Below are 17,526 nucleotides of genomic sequence, written 5' to 3' on the forward strand. Positions count from 1 at the left end.
TTTCTATATGCAAATAGTGAAATATAAGAGAAATTTTAAACAATCCCTGTCACAAATATGTGCTGTCTATTATTTTTAAGTATTTTAAAATATTATTCTTGTACAAGGTTCATTTGTAAACTAGAATCCAAATAGAGGCTTTTTTTCCTCCTCAAATTCACAGCATCTCTCTACATTAATGACAAGATATTAGAATATATTGCCATTACTTGGAACACAACTTTGGAATTTACATTCAGGCCGTTTCTAGCTTTTCAAACCTTTGTAAATCTAATATCAGATAGATCCATATATATACATATATATATATATTTATTTATTTGCTTTTTTTGGGTCACACACGGCAATACACAGGGGTTACTCCTGGCTCTGCACTCAGGAATTACCCCTGGCGGTGCTCAGGGGACCATATGGGATGCTGGGAATCAAACCTAGTTCGGCCGTGTGCAAGGCAAACGCCCTACCTGCTGTGCTATCACTCCAGCCCCATAGATCCAAATATTTTTACAAATTACACTAGACTTTATATCCCAGAATCATAGCTTTCACTTACAGTTAAAGATTTCCCACAGTTTTGAATATTAAAATATGTTCTTAAATCTTAAACAAGTGCAGATAATAAGGATTTTACAATAATTTTACTTTTTGAAAAATTTAAAAGTAGGCAAAACAAAGCCCAAATAGCCACGTTCCTGTAAAAGTGAAGTACATGTGCTTTGGCACAGTAAAAAGCCCTATTTTTTCTGTTTGACTCAGAATAGACTCAGTGGGACTCTGAATCTATTTTCAGCTATGTGCTCAGAATTCACTTTCAGCTATGCTCAGAAAACCATGTAGTGCCAGGGATTAAACCTGAGGTTCGAACATGCACTTACCCTGTTTAACTTTTTCTCCAGTCCAAGCCCTTCTATTCACTGCTGCCCTTTAGGAAAATGTCTTCATACTTTAGTCCTGAGTATTGACTAGGTACAGCTAACCAAAATATTCCAAAAGGATTTAAGCATAATTAGGCACATTTAACGATAGACAAAACAAAAAAGACACCGGTGAGGAAAGTTTACTAGTGATTGTTGAGTAAAATCAAATTTTTGTTAAATTTTTTGTTCAATTTTTTATAAAAAGATGCCATTGATAAAAACTGTAAACAATAAGCATGCTGAAAGAATCTGTCACTGCTTATGCAAAAAATTAAATTCTTTAAGAAGAGCTGGAGAGATAGTTTAGGGATAAGGAATAAAGCCGTATATACAGCTGACAGTGATTTGGTCCCTGGCATCCTCCGAGCATAGCCAAGGGTCACTCCTGAACACAGCCAGGTATAACACCAAAGTACTGCTGGCTGTTAAAAAAAGCCCCTCAAAATGTTAAAATGTTATTATCTGTTGTATGTGAGTGAGGTGGGTTTATTTAATCTTCTGAAGAAAACAATGGAGCTGAAAAACTATCAGCTCTTACAGACTATATTCAGTATAGTCAGTGCAACATGAAATAGGTTTTAAATGTTTTTAATAAGTATTGTGTTTCAGTTCTCTCCTTATTTTATGTTCCGGTAAAATTGGTTTACAAGAATATGACTGTTTATGTGTTTCATGGGTTTAGTGTTAACTATACCATGCCCACCACCAAAGTGCTAATATCTGTACACTGGACATTCTGTTATAATTCCCTTTTCCCACCCTCCATTCGTTTAATTACTATTAATGTCCTTCCCTCTAATTGGGCCCATTCAAGTATCTTATTTCTTCCTGATTCAATCTTGGGAAGTTATAGGAGTCTTAAACCCTTTTTTTAAAATGCTCTCAGTTTAGTGGCGTAAAGTGGTTCATAAGAAATTGCTTATGGGCCTTTGTGTTTCTGTGGGAGCTGTTATAATTTCTCCCCTTTAATTTTTGATATTTAAGTGTTGTCTTTTCTTCATGAGAGTGACTAAAAGTTTGTCAGTCTCCCTGATTCTTTCAAAGAACCACCTCTTGATTTTGCTAATCTCTCGTATTATCCTTAAAATTTTTATTTTGTTTCTGCTCCAACTATTATTTCCCTTCCATTCTTTCTACTGACTTTGAGTTTTATTTGTTCTTCTTTTCATCTTTTTTCCTGGAGGATTGGGTGTGAGCCACACCCAGTGTTGTGCTCAGAGCTTACTCCTGGACCAGCGCCTAGGGCTCACACCTGTTGGGCTCAGGGGGCCATATATGGTGTCTGAGATGAAACCCAGTTAGGTCGGTTGCATGCAAGGCAAGCACGGTAATATTGCCAAGTCCATCTTTTATAGTCCTTTTAGATGTGAAGTTGAATTATGGATTTCAGCCTTTTTTAAATTTCCTTGATTCTGTTTCACTGTGAACTTCTTGGTATTATTTTCCTAATAACTTGGGTCTTTATATGTTCTGATACTTGTGTCTTTATTTTCATTTATTTCTAAAAACACTTTGATTTCTACCTTTGTTTCCCCATTGTTCCAGTAGTTTTTTTTTTCTGGCATATTGTTTAATCTCTCCATATTTTAATTTTTCCCAGCTTTTTTTTAATGAATCATTTCACCTTTCGTAGGATCATGGTCTCAAAAGATATTTGATATAACTTCAGTTTTAATGACTCTATAGACAATTGTTTTGTGCCCAGGCGTGTGGTCCATTCTAAGGAAGCTTTCATATATATTACTGTGCATTGAGGTTGGGAAGGGGGAATAGGGAGTAAATGCTTTGTAGATGTATATTAAGCCCACCTCTTCCAACTCCTCATGTTTGTTTCCTTACTGATTTCCTATTTGATTGATCTACATAATGAGTATAATGAGCTTTGTATTTGAACTGCTAGTATGATTTTAAGTTCCCATGTCCTACACCAAATTCTTAAAAATTTATTTAATTATTTGGGGGCCGGGAGTTAGGGTTGGCCACTCTTGTAGTCTTGTAGCTGGCACAGATATTCTTGCCTCTTTGGTGAGGAGTGACCCATGACACTGCTTTGGGGGACACATGCAGTCGTGGGGATTGAACCAGGGTCAGCTACATTACATTGCAAGGCATGCCCCTTAGCTTCTATACTGTTTTCCCAATCCCAATTTCTTGTCACCTCAAATAGGTTGGTTTTCTTGCTGATTATGTTTTAAATAGCTATTAATTTCAGGAACTATTTTGAGATTTTTTTTTGTCTTATATAATTAGTAATATTAACTGCTGTTATTCTGCTATTGATATTCTCTGAATACCCTGTTATTTTTGCTCTAATTAACGTCTTCTCTGGGCCATAATGATAGCATAGCGGGTGAGGCACTTGCCTTGCACACAGCAGCAGATCAGGGCTCAATCCCCAGCATCCCATGAGGTTCTCTGAGCACCACCTGTAGTTATTCTTGAGTGCAGAACTAAAAGTAACCCTTGAGCATTGCACGGTATAGCACAAAAAAGAAACAAACAAGAACGTACAAAATTTTACTCACTTCAGGACTGGAGCAATAACAAATGGTAGGATGTTTGACTTGCACGCGGCCGACCTGGGTTCAATTCCTAGCATCCCATATAGTCCCCTGAGCACCACCATGAGTAATTCCTGAGAGCATGAGCCAGGAGTAACCCATGTGCATCGCCAGGTGTGACCCAAAAAGCCAAAGGGGAAAAAAAAATTTTTACTCACTTCTTTTCCTACCTTGCTGCTTTAGTAATATATCATACCATCATTGCTCCACCTTTCTTCTTGATTACTCTTGATAATTTTTTAAATATTTTTTATTTAATTAAAGTACGTTATGTACAAAATCACCAATAATTGAGTTTTAAACATATAATATCTCAACCGTATCCTTGCCAATTTTATATGCCACATTTTGAGGTTTGGTTTTTGGGGGGTTGGGTGGGGGAATTTGGGGCTTACTTCATGGGGTTTAGGGAGGACTGAGCTTGGATGTCACTTCTGATAATTCTCAAAAGACTGTGCCACTCCAGTGATCAAACCCTATGCTTCCTGCATGCAAAAATTGCACTCAGCCTATTGAACTCTGACCCCATGTGCCACATATTTGCAATAAGTTCTTTTCTGTGAAATTAAAACAGTAAATGATAACTTCTAAAATTAAAAAAGAATTAAAGACCCAACTCTTTCCTCAGACATATGTTCTATGGCTTTTCCAGCTTCCAGCACTTTCAGTTCTGATGATTAACTATTTGAGACCCATTAATAGATGATTAACTATTTTTCTTAAGTTTTTCGGATTAAAATTTGTATTTCAGCCTGTTAGTCAGATTTTGTTTTGGAAGAGTTGGGATTTATTCAGTTAACAAAAATAAAATAGCTTTCTGACAATGTTAGTTAAGCCTGTCATTTATGTTTTGAATTAAAACTTGCCTTGAATAACTCTTAATACTTTGATATTTATTTTTCTTTTTGCTTTTTTGGGTCATACTAGGTGATGCACAGGGGTTACTCCTGGCTCTGCAGTCAAGAATTACCCCTGGAGGGGCTGGAGCGATAGTACAGCGGGTAGGGTGTTTGCCTTGCACTCAGCCGACCCGGGTTCAATTCCCAGCATCCCATATGGTCCCCTGAGCATCAACAGGGGTAATTCCTGAGTGCAGAGCCAGGAGTAACCCCTGTGCATTGCCGGGTGTGACCCAAAAAGAAAAAAAAAAAAGAATTACCCCTGGAGGTGCTCAGGGGACCATACGGGATGCTGGGAATCAAACCCGGGTTGTCCACATGCAAAGCAAACACCCTACCCACTGTGCTATGGCTCCAGCCCCAATACTTTAATAATTTTATGCCATACTAATTATTACTTATTTATTTGAATATGCTTATTCTTTGATAAAAAGAAGTTAAATCAGTGAAAAACCACATACTTATCCTAAAATTTTACACTTAATCCTTAAGAGAATTATGAAATGTGAAAAAAATGTGAAAAATTTGATTCTCTATGTAGACAACAAATTTTTTATCTGCTTTTATTTAGCAGCATTTCATTTGCCCAATAAATGCTTAAATTCACATAGGATTTTATAAACTATTCTTTTTTATCATAAAACTTATAGCATTTTAATTTAGCTGCTAGAAGCCACCAATATACTGTGAACTAATAATACTAATTGGTATGAACTGCAGATTTTATATAAAAGCAAAGATATGGCCCCACTTTCAGAAATGCTGATCATCACATTTTTATGGCATTTGTGCTCTTCTTTTCCTCTGTATGGATAAACATTTCCATGGGGTTATCCTATTTTTCTTCTTCTCTAATGCTAGAGACATATTTTTGTTTGCTTTCATAATGTATAAGTTTTGATTACTGAATTAATATTCATTGGTGTTATAAATGCAGCCTGTTATAGATAATATAACATCTGCCAAAGCATTGATTTAAGGAGTAGAAATTTGGAGAGAGAAAGGCAGTTATCCTATTCGATTGTTTATAAAGGAACACTTTTTTAATGAAACTTGAATGTAAGCCTTGCAGTTTGCAGAAGTTTATAGATTTTTAACATGAGAAGAACATACAGCTTCATGTAGGGTGAAAACTGCGTAGGGACAAAATAAATAGCACTTTTGAATATGCTTTCAGTTTTCTAATGGGATGTTGTGTTTTTCCTTCTCAATTATGTGGTTTCATTTTCATGTTCAGGAAATAAACATGATGATGGCACTCAGAGTGATTCAGAAAACGCCGGAGCTCACAGACGCTGCAGCAAACGTGCAACTCTTGAGGAACACTTAAGGCGCCACCATTCAGACCAGAAAAAGATGCACAAGGCCCAGTCTGCTGAAAAGCATCAAGATCAAGTTGTTGTAAGTCAAACTGCTTTTATGATCATAGTCTTTCAAGAATCTGATTGAAATTCTGTGGTTTACAAAACTATTAATAATGGTTTCTCATGCACATATTCCAACACCACAACCCATCACCAGTGTATGAGTACATTCTTTGATGAAGATAGTTCTAAAAAAAGGAGTTCATATTCTCTTACTCATAGTATAGGAGTCTTGGATCAGGAAGCTACTTATTCACCACCACATACAAAATTTGAAAAAACAAAAAATCTTCAACAGCAGATGCCAAAGTGGTTTCTTTGTCTTTACAGACTAGCTCTGCGCATCACAAAGGGGGGCATGGTGTTCTACATGGGAAATTGTTTAAACAGAAATCAGAGGAATCATCGATGTCAATTCCCTTCCTACAAACTTCATTATTAAGAAGTTCAGGGAGTCTTGGGCACAGACCAAGCCAGGAGATGTTAAAAAACCAAGCTACTGCTGCTACTTCTGAAAAGGATAATGATGATGACCAAAGTGACAAGGGTACTTATACCATTGAGTTAGAGAATCCCAACAGGGAGGAAATGGAAGCAAGACAAATGATTGACAAGGTAAATAAAATCTGGATATAATGTTAGTTTTTTGTGGTATATATGACTATTAGAAATTATTGAAGACTCAGTATGAAATGTTCTTAAGCAGTCAGAGACATTGGAGATTTAGATTTTATTAGGGGATTGCAAAACTAAGAAAGACAAAACACTTTCTGATTTTATTCTGCTTATAGTCTGAGTTTACTTTTCTTGCTCATAAACAGTCCTGTATATTTATTTGTACTTTTTAAAGTTAGATCAATTTAAAATGGAATTTAAAAATGATAAACCTTGGCCATTCTTGTTTTGTTTTTATTTAAAAATAAAAATGATTGTTGTTAATGTAAGCATAAAGTTTAGCTCGTAATAATTAACCACAAGTTTCCTGCCTACTAAATTCATATTGAAAAGCAGCCAAATATACATTTGTTTTAATCAATTTTATTCTTTTCTATTCTCTATTCCTAGAAGTATATAAAAACACAGTTTTTTAAAATTTCTCTTAACATAATCATCTCAAGTTCCATCTATTATATCTCAAAGGGTATAATTTAAGAGAGAAATCTATATCTGCATTTATATATTGTAAAATTGCATGTAGGAGCTAAGAATCAAACGCATGTCTCATTTGAATATGTATATCAGTTTTTTTTTTCTTTTTGGGTCACACCTGGCGATGCACAGGGATTACTCCTGGCTCTGCACTAAGGAATTACCCCTGGTGGTGCTCAGGAACCATATGGGATGCTGGGAATAGAACCCAGGTCGGCCTCGTGCAGGGCAAATGCCCTACCCGCTGTGCCATTGCTCTAGCCCCATCACAGCTTTTTTAACCATTTATTTGTGGACGGACATTTAGGTTGATACCATATTTTGGATAATGTTAATAATTTTACTATGAATACTTTTTCAGATCAGGGTTTTTATGTCCTTCAATTAAGTGCCCACAAGTGGTTTGCAAGGTCATGAATTTTTTATTTTTATTTTTATATATTATTTTTGTCTTTGGACTACCTGTGGTATTTCTCAGAAGCTAACTCTAGCTTACTGCTTAGAGATTGCTCCAGCAATGCCAGGGGATCGTGCAGTATAGGGGATAAAACCAAGGCCTCCTGTATGCAAAGTAAGAACTAAGAGTTCTATTGAGCTCTCTTTCCAACCAATTTATTTTAAAATAATTTTTTTATTTATTTTAAAAGTAATTTCCATACCATTTTACGTAGATATAATGTCTGTTTACATCCCCACCAACAGTGTATCACAGTTCTTTTTTTTTTTTCCATTTTTCCACATCCTTGCCAGCACATAGTTTTCCCAGTTTTGTTGAAACACTCCATTATCATTGGCTGAGGTGATATATCTCATTGTAGTTTTGATTTTATTTTCCCTAGTAATAAGTGTTAAGTATGCATGTGTCTTAGACCATGTTTTTGTTTGTTTCAATTTTGTTTCAATTTGGATCTCAAAAAAAAAAAAAAAAAACCCCAAAGAATTCCTTTAAGAGGACTTTGGCAGTCATCTTATTTTGTTACTGTTGTTGGCTTGGTTTGTTGATTTCTTTTGTTTGATTTTGTTTGTTTTCTTTGTTTGTTTTGTTGGTTTTTTGTTTTTTGGTTTTTTTTGCTTTTTGGGTCACACCCAGCTATGCTCAGCGGTTACTCCTGGTTTTGCATTCAGGAATTACTCCTGGTGGTGCCTGGGGGACCATATGGGATGCCGGGGATTGAACCCAGGTCGGCCACGTGCAAGGCAAACGCCCTACCCGATGTGCTATCGCTCCGGCCCCTTGTTTGATTTTGTTTTTTGGTTGGGTACCATGCCTTGCACTGCTTGGGGGCCATGTGATTCTTGGGAGAATAACTGACTCCCGTGGCCAAACCCTGGGCTTCTACAGATAAAGTATGATGAGCTCCAGTCCTTTTAAGTCATTCCCTGGGCCTTTTTCTTTCTTTCTTTTCCTTCTTTCCTTCTTTCCTTTTTTCTTTCCTTCCTTCCTTCCTTCCTTCCTTCCTTCCTTCCTTCCTTCCTTCCTTCCTTCCTTCCTTCCTTCCTTCTTTCTTTTTCTTTCATTCTTTTCTTTTTTATATTGTCTGAAGCCAAGATTTATAACAGTAGGGAAAAACAAAAGTTACAGCATCATCTGCTAGCTGTGATTAAAGCTAGATGTCAAACTTAAAATTACTAAAATCGGTCTCTGGGAAAACAAAAGTAAATAAACAGGAATCAGATGTCTAACAACAGAGTCATTTGATATGAGGAAAACACAAGCCCAGAGAGCCAAAATCACGACATCAAAGTCTTTTGGGAAGATAGGAATCGGTAGTAATACATACCATGATGCTTAGATAAAGTCTGTCATCTATTCTGTTTCTTTTGAAGTTAGGCTTGGAAGTTGGGGCATCAGTTGTTGTCGTGATGTAATTGTTTGATCCTAAAAACTTTGATTTAATCTCTTTCCTTTTTTAAAACCATCATTTGATAGCTTATTTCTATAATTGACTTACTGTCATCAACCTGTATTTGTATTAGGAAACAATATAAATAGCAGTTGTATTAGGGGAAAGGCAAATTCAAATTTAAAGAGTTTTTTTCCTTCAAAAAATAAGCTTGTAGAGACTGGAGGGATAGTACAGGGGTTAAAACTCTTGCCTTGCATGTGACCAACCTAATTTGAGCCTCAGGATTGCATATAGTCCCAGGGCACTGTAAGAAGTGACTCTAGAGCACTGTTGGGGATCAGGTGCCAACTTCATTCCTCCCATGCACTGCCAAAAGCAGGGGTGGGAGGAGAAATATGTAAAAGGATGGACGTACAGAAGGAAAAGCAGATGAATTGAGCCAGGGAGATAGCACAAAGGGTGGAGTGCATGCCTGGAATCACTCCTGGCAGGGCTCAGGAAACTATATAAGGTGTTGGGGATTGAACCTGAGTTGGCTGGATATAAAGCAAGCTCTACACTATGGTAAGTTTGAAAATAAGGCTTAAAATTATAATTGGTGGCATGATAAACATATCTCCTACATCTACTGCCTCCAATTATAATTTTGACCTTTATTTATAAGTATTTAGTAGGCAAAATCTTTACTCCTGTGAAAGCTAACCTCGAGTCCTTTGATTTGATGATGTTTATTCACTCTTCCTGAACCCTGGTAATTTCAGAACTGGAAATTACTTACACTTCTCTATAATCGGAGGTTTAATTACTAATATTCATGATAATGTTATGCCAGTGAAGAGCCAAGGTCAGGCTTTCTATATGCAGCATTTGTATTGTATCTGTTTTTCTTCTTTTATATAAAGAATTCTTTCTTTATATTTGTAACTAAAATATAAAACTATAATCTGAGTGCTATGGAAATTTTAATTACAAAATACCTCTTCATAGTTCAAGTGATATTTTCTATAAGCTCCTGTTAGACTTAAACTCCTTGTGAGCATAGCAAAGCTATATATTTTTTTCTAAATCTCTCTCATGGCTAGTATAGAAACTAATAAATATATTGTACCTCATAATGTCCTCTCTGAGTGGACTTTTATACTATATTAGGTCACGAGTTTTGCTAGGTCAGAATAGGGAAGAAAATCATGAACCTGGGTTAATACTGCATTTGAAATACCCTGAGCCATATGGGGAGAGAGATGACAAGACAAGTTGTCTCTAGTTAGAAATTAGGTGATACAATAAAACTTCTTATTTAGGATCTTAGGAATTACATATTAACTCTTATATGTAACTGTTAAAAATTTGTTAGAGGGCTGGAGTGTACAGCAGGTAGGGCATTTGCCTTGCAAGTGACTGACCCAGGTTTGATCCCCAGCATCCCATATGGCCCCATGAGCATCGCCAGGAATAATTCCTGAGTGCATAGCCAGGAGCAACCCCCTGGCATCACCAGGTGTGACCCAAAAGTCATTAATAATAAAAATAGTAATAATAATAATAATATAGGGGCTGGAGCGATAGCATAGCGGGTAGGGCATTTGCCTTGCACGCGGCCGACCCAGGTTTGATTCCCAGCATCCCATATGGTTCCCTGAGCACCGCCGGGTAATTCCTGAGTGCAGAGCCAGGAGTGACCCCTGTGCATCGCCGGGTGTGACCCAAAAAGAAAATAATAATATAATAATAATATAACAATAAAAAATTATTTGAGAAGGAACACAGAAAACCAGTTGTACATTTATAATTTTTCAGCATGCTTCTCAAAAACAGCCTAGATCATCCTTTGTCCCAGAGTATAGAGAGGAGAAGAGAGGGGTGCAGAAAGAGATGAGAAAGATAAGAAGCTCCAGGGTACAAGGGTCAAGGTACATTGGTGGTGTTAAGGGGTGGTAAGGAGTGATAGAGTTATATTTAGGTCCAAACCACAAAGTCAACAACACTGAAATCACAAGACCCAAGTTTTAATAACCAACCTGAAAAGTTGCCTGTCGAGGTGGCAGGCTGGGGGAGAAGTTGGAGAGGGCACCTAGGAACTGGTGGAAGGAAGTTGACACTGGTGGTGGGATTGGTGATGGAACATTATATGTCTAAAATGCAACTATGAATTAACTTTACAAGTCACAGTTTGTAAAAAAATTTTCAAAAAAATTTTTGAAAGAAAAGCAATATTCAAAGAGACAAAAAGGAAACAAGTTAAGTGTAAGGAAGAAAAATCTTTGCATTTTAATGTCAACCATTATTAATATCTTTTAAGAAATTAAATTGTAATATCCTAGTTATTTTTATTAACCAAAAAACATAATTTAAAGAAATTATTCTTCCCAACTTACTTCTCCAGCTATTACTTCAGCTGACTGTCATTAAATGAATTTTCTTCATTATTGAAGTGGCCTATTGAAATTATTTGGACTATTTTTATTTGCCTCTAAAGTTACTCAATATTCAAATATTAATCTGGTCTCAGGCTTTTTATTCATAAAGTAATTTTCCTTCTAGGTGTTTGGAGTAGATGACAATCAAGATTATAATAGGCCTATTATCAATGAAAAACATAAAGATCTGGTAAAAGAATGGGCCCTTAATTCTTCCACAGTAGTAATGGAAGAAAGGAAACCACTGAGTTCATCTGGATTTCACAGCTCAGAGGTAAACATACATTTTTTTTATATTTAATTATAGGCACAAAATGGAAATTTTCATAGTTGTAATTATATTATTTTAAGAAATTGGAAGATACTCCCTTGTAAATAATTCTGGAAACTAAATTCCCATAAATCATATGAAAACGTTAAGACAATTTTCAGTACTTCTATTTCATTCCATTTTTTTTTAATATTTCTTTGTAAGAGAAATGTTAAATTTCCTTTGGCAATTAATGAACTGTACTTCACAGCTTTGGCATTATAAGACAATACCAAAAATTATAAGACAGAACCATCATTATATTCTGTAGGCTTGGAAGCCGGCCTCACATGCTGAGGGAGAAGGCATCTCAGATAGATAGGAGACCACCAAGTAAAGCATGCTTGGAGGGCTCGCTCGGGATGGAAGATATGTGCTAAAAGTAGACTGTAGACCGAACAAACATGATGGCCACTAAAATACCTGTATTGCAAACCATACACCCAAAAGGAGAGAGAGATTAAAAGGGAATGTGCCTGCCACAGAGGGGGCACAGAGGGGTGTGGGGGGGGCAGGGGGGTGATGGTGGGAGGGATACTGGGAACACTGGGTTGTGGAGAATGGGCACTGGTGAAGGGATGGGTACTTGATCATTGTATAACTAAAACATAATCACAAAAGTTTATAAGTCTGTAACTGTACCTCACAGTGATTCATTAAAAAAATTTTTAAAAAAGAAATGTGTCAGGTAATGCCTCATGGTTACAGCTTGTATAATTAGAAAATACTTATATATTACACAAGTAGAATAATGTAAAATTAAGGTGAATGCAGTTAGGGAGTCAATGTGGCTTAACAGAGCTAGAGAGACTTGATTGCAAATCCAAGAACTGCCACATGTACCACAGTGCCTTTGAGTTGGTCACTTGTCTTTATTCTATCTCTAAAACAGGAGTTTTGATTTAAAAAAAAAAAAAAAAAAAACCCTCTTTGGTTATTTTGTTATGTTGGCTGGAGCATACCTGGCACTACACCAGGGCTACTCCTGACTCTGCTCAGGGATCACTTCTCGAAGTGCTCTGGGTACCGTACATAGTGTCAGGGATCAAACCAGTAAGTCACATGATAGGCACCGTAGCCCATCCTGTCCTTAAAAATTTTGGGGGGGTAGTTTAATGAAAGATGTAAAGTATATAATGTAATAATTATCTGAGATTTATACAACTCAATAAATGTATTCCTTTATTGGAAATTATATTTTGTTTTAATTCTACATTGATGTGTCTACATGAAACAGAAGTATTATAATCTATTCAAATAATAAGAATTAGCATTCAGGGAAACTTTTTAGTGTATCATATTACAAATAACAAAATGGAAGTTGTGTAGAAATTGAGTGGCCAAGGTGTTAAAAGTAATACATTGTAATTTAGCAGCCTTGATTTCATAGTGTATTCTTTAATTCATCATGCAGTACTGTCTCTCAGGAAACGAGTTAGCTTAAAATATGAAAACAATAAATAAATGTAAAGTATAGCACTGTAACACTGTCACTGACATCCCGTTGTGTATCGATTTGCTCGAGCAGGCACCAGTAACATCTCCATTGTGAGACTTGTTGTTACTGCTTTTGACATACTGAATATGCCACGGGTAGCTTACCAGGCTCTGCCATGCAGGCGGGATACTCTTGGTAGCTTGCCGGGCTCTCCGAGACGGACGGAGGAATCGAACCCGAGTCAGCCACATGCAAGGCAAATGCCCTAAAAGTAAAAAAAAAAAAATTATAGGGTACAAATAAAGCAAAATATATATACATGTTATATTTACATGAAATGGAAATCAAGTATTTGTTTTTAAAAGCAGGTAAATATACCTATGTGTATTATTGTTATATTTCTTTAATGATAGTTCCTAAACACTGTCAAAGCATTTGGTAATTTTAATTTTTATTTTCCCCTTTCACCTTAGACTACTTATAACTTGATTTCTGATGCTTAATTTTCTTACTGAAAGCAAGTGGTACTTATTTGAGGTAATGGTATTCCAGTTATCCTATAAATGGTGTTGATAAGTGATATTCTTCCCTATACCCCCAAAGTAAAATTTCCCCTACCCTCAAAAAATTTCTATCTAGTCCCAGTATGTATATTCCTTTGAATGAGACTCCTAAACAGGCCTTCTGAACAGTCATCACAGAATGATTTTCACAAGAGTCCATAAATCTTAAGTCCACTAAATGTGTTAATGAAACTTACCCTTTTTGGGGTATGCATAGTATTATGTGAATGGCTCTGGTGCTTGTAAATTAGATTAACTATCACAAAATCTTGAAAGGAAATTAAGGATTCAACAGACATTAGTAACCTCAGGCTTTATTCCATGTAACTCGTTATGTAGAAGTACTATTTTAGCCCAATATTCTTTAAATTGTGTTGTATACGGTCAAGTATAAAATCTATATTTTATGCAGTTTACTTGCCTGTGATACAGATCTGACAATTTGAATAAAATATTTTTGAGTAATCCAAAATAAAGTTTTCATCACTATCATACCCTTGTTGGGCATTTGAGTTTTAATATTAAATTTACCTTGTATTTTTAGTAAGGTAAAATTTATTTTACCTTATAAAATAAATTTAAATAAAATAAATAAATAAAGGTAAAAATATTTTTCCTTTAGTCCCTACTGCTTTCATATTAAATGTCTATTTCCCTGATCTTTAATGGTTTTTCTTGTTTTGCATTTTATTATTTATTTATTTATTTATTTATTGGTATATGACAGATTTGAGCATACAGACTGGGCTTAGGGCTTACTCTTAGCTCTTGTATTCAGGGATCACACATGGCTTTGCTTGGAGGACAATATGTGGTACTTGGGATTGAACCAGGGTCATAAGGATTTTAATTGCTGTACTTAATATCCAGCCCTAAGATTTATCTGAAATCAATTACCAGTGTATGTTCATTAAGCTTGAGAGCCATGTCAAATTTTGCTCCTTTCATACTTGTCAAATTTTGATTCATTTCACACTTGAATGCTGAGCTAATAAAGACACTTATTGTAAGGCCATCTAAACAAGAGAGACACCGTCAGACTAGTAGAAGTCTGAAAGGGTTGAATGATACCTAGCTCTCTTCTAGTACATTAAGGTGTTATAGGCCCCTCTCCACACAATTGGACGAGCCTCACACATAAAGGAACCAGCAGAGGAACCCAGGTTCGGAACTCAGGGCTGAGATCTCCAAGCCTGCTCAGATCGGGACTGGGCCTCTTCTGCCCAGATCCCCCATTTTCCTGTAGCTAGGCGGTCACACCCAGAAACTGCCCCTGGCGCCATTTAATCCCATCAATAGCCAACATCCAGAGACTATAAAACCAAGCTCCCGGAAGCTCGGGCACTTCACAGCCAGGCAACATCTTATATCCTAGTTCTCCCTCTCAGAGAACCTGGCAAACTACCAAGAGTTTCCTTCCCGCATGGGAGAGCCTGGCAAGCTCCCCATGGCGTATTCATATGCCAAAACCAGTAACAATGATGGATCTCATTCCCCTGACCCTGAAAGAGCCTCCAATGCGGCACCATTGGGAAGGACGAGTAAAGAGAGCCTTCTAAAATCTCAGGGCTAGGACGAATGGAGACATTACTGAGACAACTCGAGAAAATTAACGATCAATGGGATGATGATGATGATGATGATGATGATGATGATGATGATGATGATGATGATGATGGTGATAAAGCAATCTAGAGCTTTGGTTTATTCTATTAATACCTGTAGACATGACCTGACAGATTTAATACTCCTTGGAACTCTGGAAGCAGTTTGATTCTTAGTAAAATGTAGAGGGCTGCAAAGTAATTTAGCTTTAGATCTTTAGGGTCTATATTGGTAGAATGAAGTAAACTACCTCTACTGTTTAGACACAAAGCTGGTAATATACCTAGGCTTCCTAGAAGTATAAATTCAAACTCCAGGACTTTAAAACTATTGCTAATAACATGAAAATTATATTACATACACATTAATAATATAATTAAAGATAATACCTAGAAAGCCTCTTTTAATGTATGAGAAAATTTAATGAATCATACATAGCAATGTATGTAAAGTTTTGACATGTTATTTTATCTAACTGGTTATTATTCTAACTAGAATTTTTTCATGAAAATTATATTTGACTAGACTTCATTTTCTTTTTTTCTTCTTCAGGAAGGAACATCTTCATCTGGAAACAAACGTTGGGTCTCACAATGGGCTAGTTTGGCTGCTAATCATACAAGGCATGATCCAGAAGAAAGGATAATGGAATTGTCTATACCTGTTCCTTTAGAGAATGGTATTTTTTTCTTTCCCCTCTCTCTGCCCTCTCTCTCTTCCCCTTTTTCCTTCCTTATTGTACATTAGTTTTTAAAAAGCAATCTAAGTCTTTATAGTGGGAACAATTAAACATAATAGGAACTTTATAGTGGGAATAATTAATTATATAATTATTCTAAATATTTAATTTTTACAAACAATGAAGACAATATTAAAAGCCTAGGGCTAGAGAAATATATACATTAATTATAGGAGTCAGGAGATTGTAAAGCAGTTAGAACTAACAGTTAGAAAGCTTGGTAGGACAGCCTTTCAAAATCACATAGCACTTTTGAGTGTAGCTCTGGAGCATGTTAGAGGACCCAAGCATAACTGGGTATCCCTGATGGTTTCTGGAACCACAGAACCCAATCGGTATAGCATTCTGGGGGCATAGCATTGAACCACCAGGTAGGCAGAGTATTACTTTAAGTGGCCCCACAGCCTGCTGACCACTGTTTGGGAGACCCATACATCTCCTGCAAAGAAAAAGATAAAATTAGTAGATAAAGAACACTCTTATACACAAATTTTTATATGTGAACATATATTGCATTTATAAGTAAACATTTTAAATAAGATTAAAACAATTATAAGTTATCCCATTATTACAACAGCAAGTACTTAAGTGCTACTTTATGCCACACTTTCTACAAGAAGAATTTACCAATACCGGTTTTATAAATCTAAGTAATTCAGTTTCATTATTATATTTCTGTGAGATAAAAGTTTCTTCAGAAAAATATTTTATGATGTTCATGGTTTTGTTATGTAATTCATAACTAAAAATAATTTTCAATATTATTAACTTTGTTGTCATTGAAAATAAAAACTTAATTTGTCCCTTTTTTGTATAACACCAAAAATCTAGTTCAGAAATTTTGAAATGAGGGACTGGAGTGATAGTACAGGGAATAGAGTGTTTGTTTTGCATGCAGCCAACCCGGGTTTGATCTTCAGCATTCCATATGGTTCCCAACCACCACCAGGACTAATTCCTTAGTGCAGAGCCAGGAGTAATCCCTGTGCATATCTGGGTGTGACCAAAATGCCCCAAAATTTTTTTTGAAATAAATAACAAATATGTAAATGAGGAACATACTCCAATATGCCATAAATATCCATTATTTAAAAATCCATTATTTATTATAAAAAATTTTAAATATTGATATTATTATGAAAAAAATTATGGAAAGACAGTGATTTTGCACATTATTGTACATAATTTAGTCACTGTGAACCAAAGAAATTATATAGAAGGACTAGATCAATATCAATGAAAATTGTCACAAATTTTTAAATGTTAGTTGTGCAAGCAAAATTCTGTCTTGGTTATAAAAATAAACTTTCTGGCTGTCACATTATCAAGTTTTTGTTTCATTTTACAAAGAATTTATCTGGGTAAGGCATTAACTTATATCCTAAAATGGTCTTATTTTAACACCGAGTTGTGGTATGAGCAAGATTGTGTGAGAAATGTTTTCTAAAAACTTTAAAAAGATGAAATATATTTTAAATACCTCAAGTAACACTGAGAACATATATGTAAAATACAAAAGTAACATTAATTGCTGCATTAAAATTAAATCAATTAAATTTAGTAGATATTTTTTCTGCATCATAGACACTGTTTAAATGCTAATTTAAACTTAGCAATACAATTCTGTTTTTATAATTTATATTTTTCCATAATTCTCAAGGGAGAAAAACTTTCAGAAAAGCTGATTCTACTATCATTTTTCTTAATTATCCACCAG

At 35.5% G+C, this 17,526-nt stretch overlaps 1 protein-coding gene across 9 annotated transcripts in view; it reads left to right on the forward strand.

Annotated features, from left to right (window-relative positions):
* The window catches only part of CEP170 (centrosomal protein 170), a 154,393-nt gene that overhangs the window by 88,845 nt on the left and 48,022 nt on the right, over nt 1–17,526 (forward strand). For 6 of the 9 annotated variants that reach the window (XM_055146761.1, XM_055146757.1, XM_055146758.1 and 3 more), the window contains 4 exons: nt 5,615–5,778; nt 6,072–6,356; nt 11,279–11,428; nt 15,623–15,749. In XM_055146761.1, the coding sequence (XP_055002736.1) occupies nt 5,615–5,778; nt 6,072–6,356; nt 11,279–11,428; nt 15,623–15,749 (726 nt within the window). The remainder of the gene's footprint in view (nt 1–5,614; nt 5,779–6,071; nt 6,357–11,278; nt 11,429–15,622; nt 15,750–17,526) is intronic. The other 3 variants (XM_055146762.1, XM_055146764.1, XM_055146763.1) reach the window with 1 other exon arrangement.

Source organism: Sorex araneus, chromosome 9, assembly GCF_027595985.1.
Source record: "Sorex araneus isolate mSorAra2 chromosome 9, mSorAra2.pri, whole genome shotgun sequence".
NCBI lineage: Eukaryota > Metazoa > Chordata > Mammalia > Eulipotyphla > Soricidae > Sorex > Sorex araneus.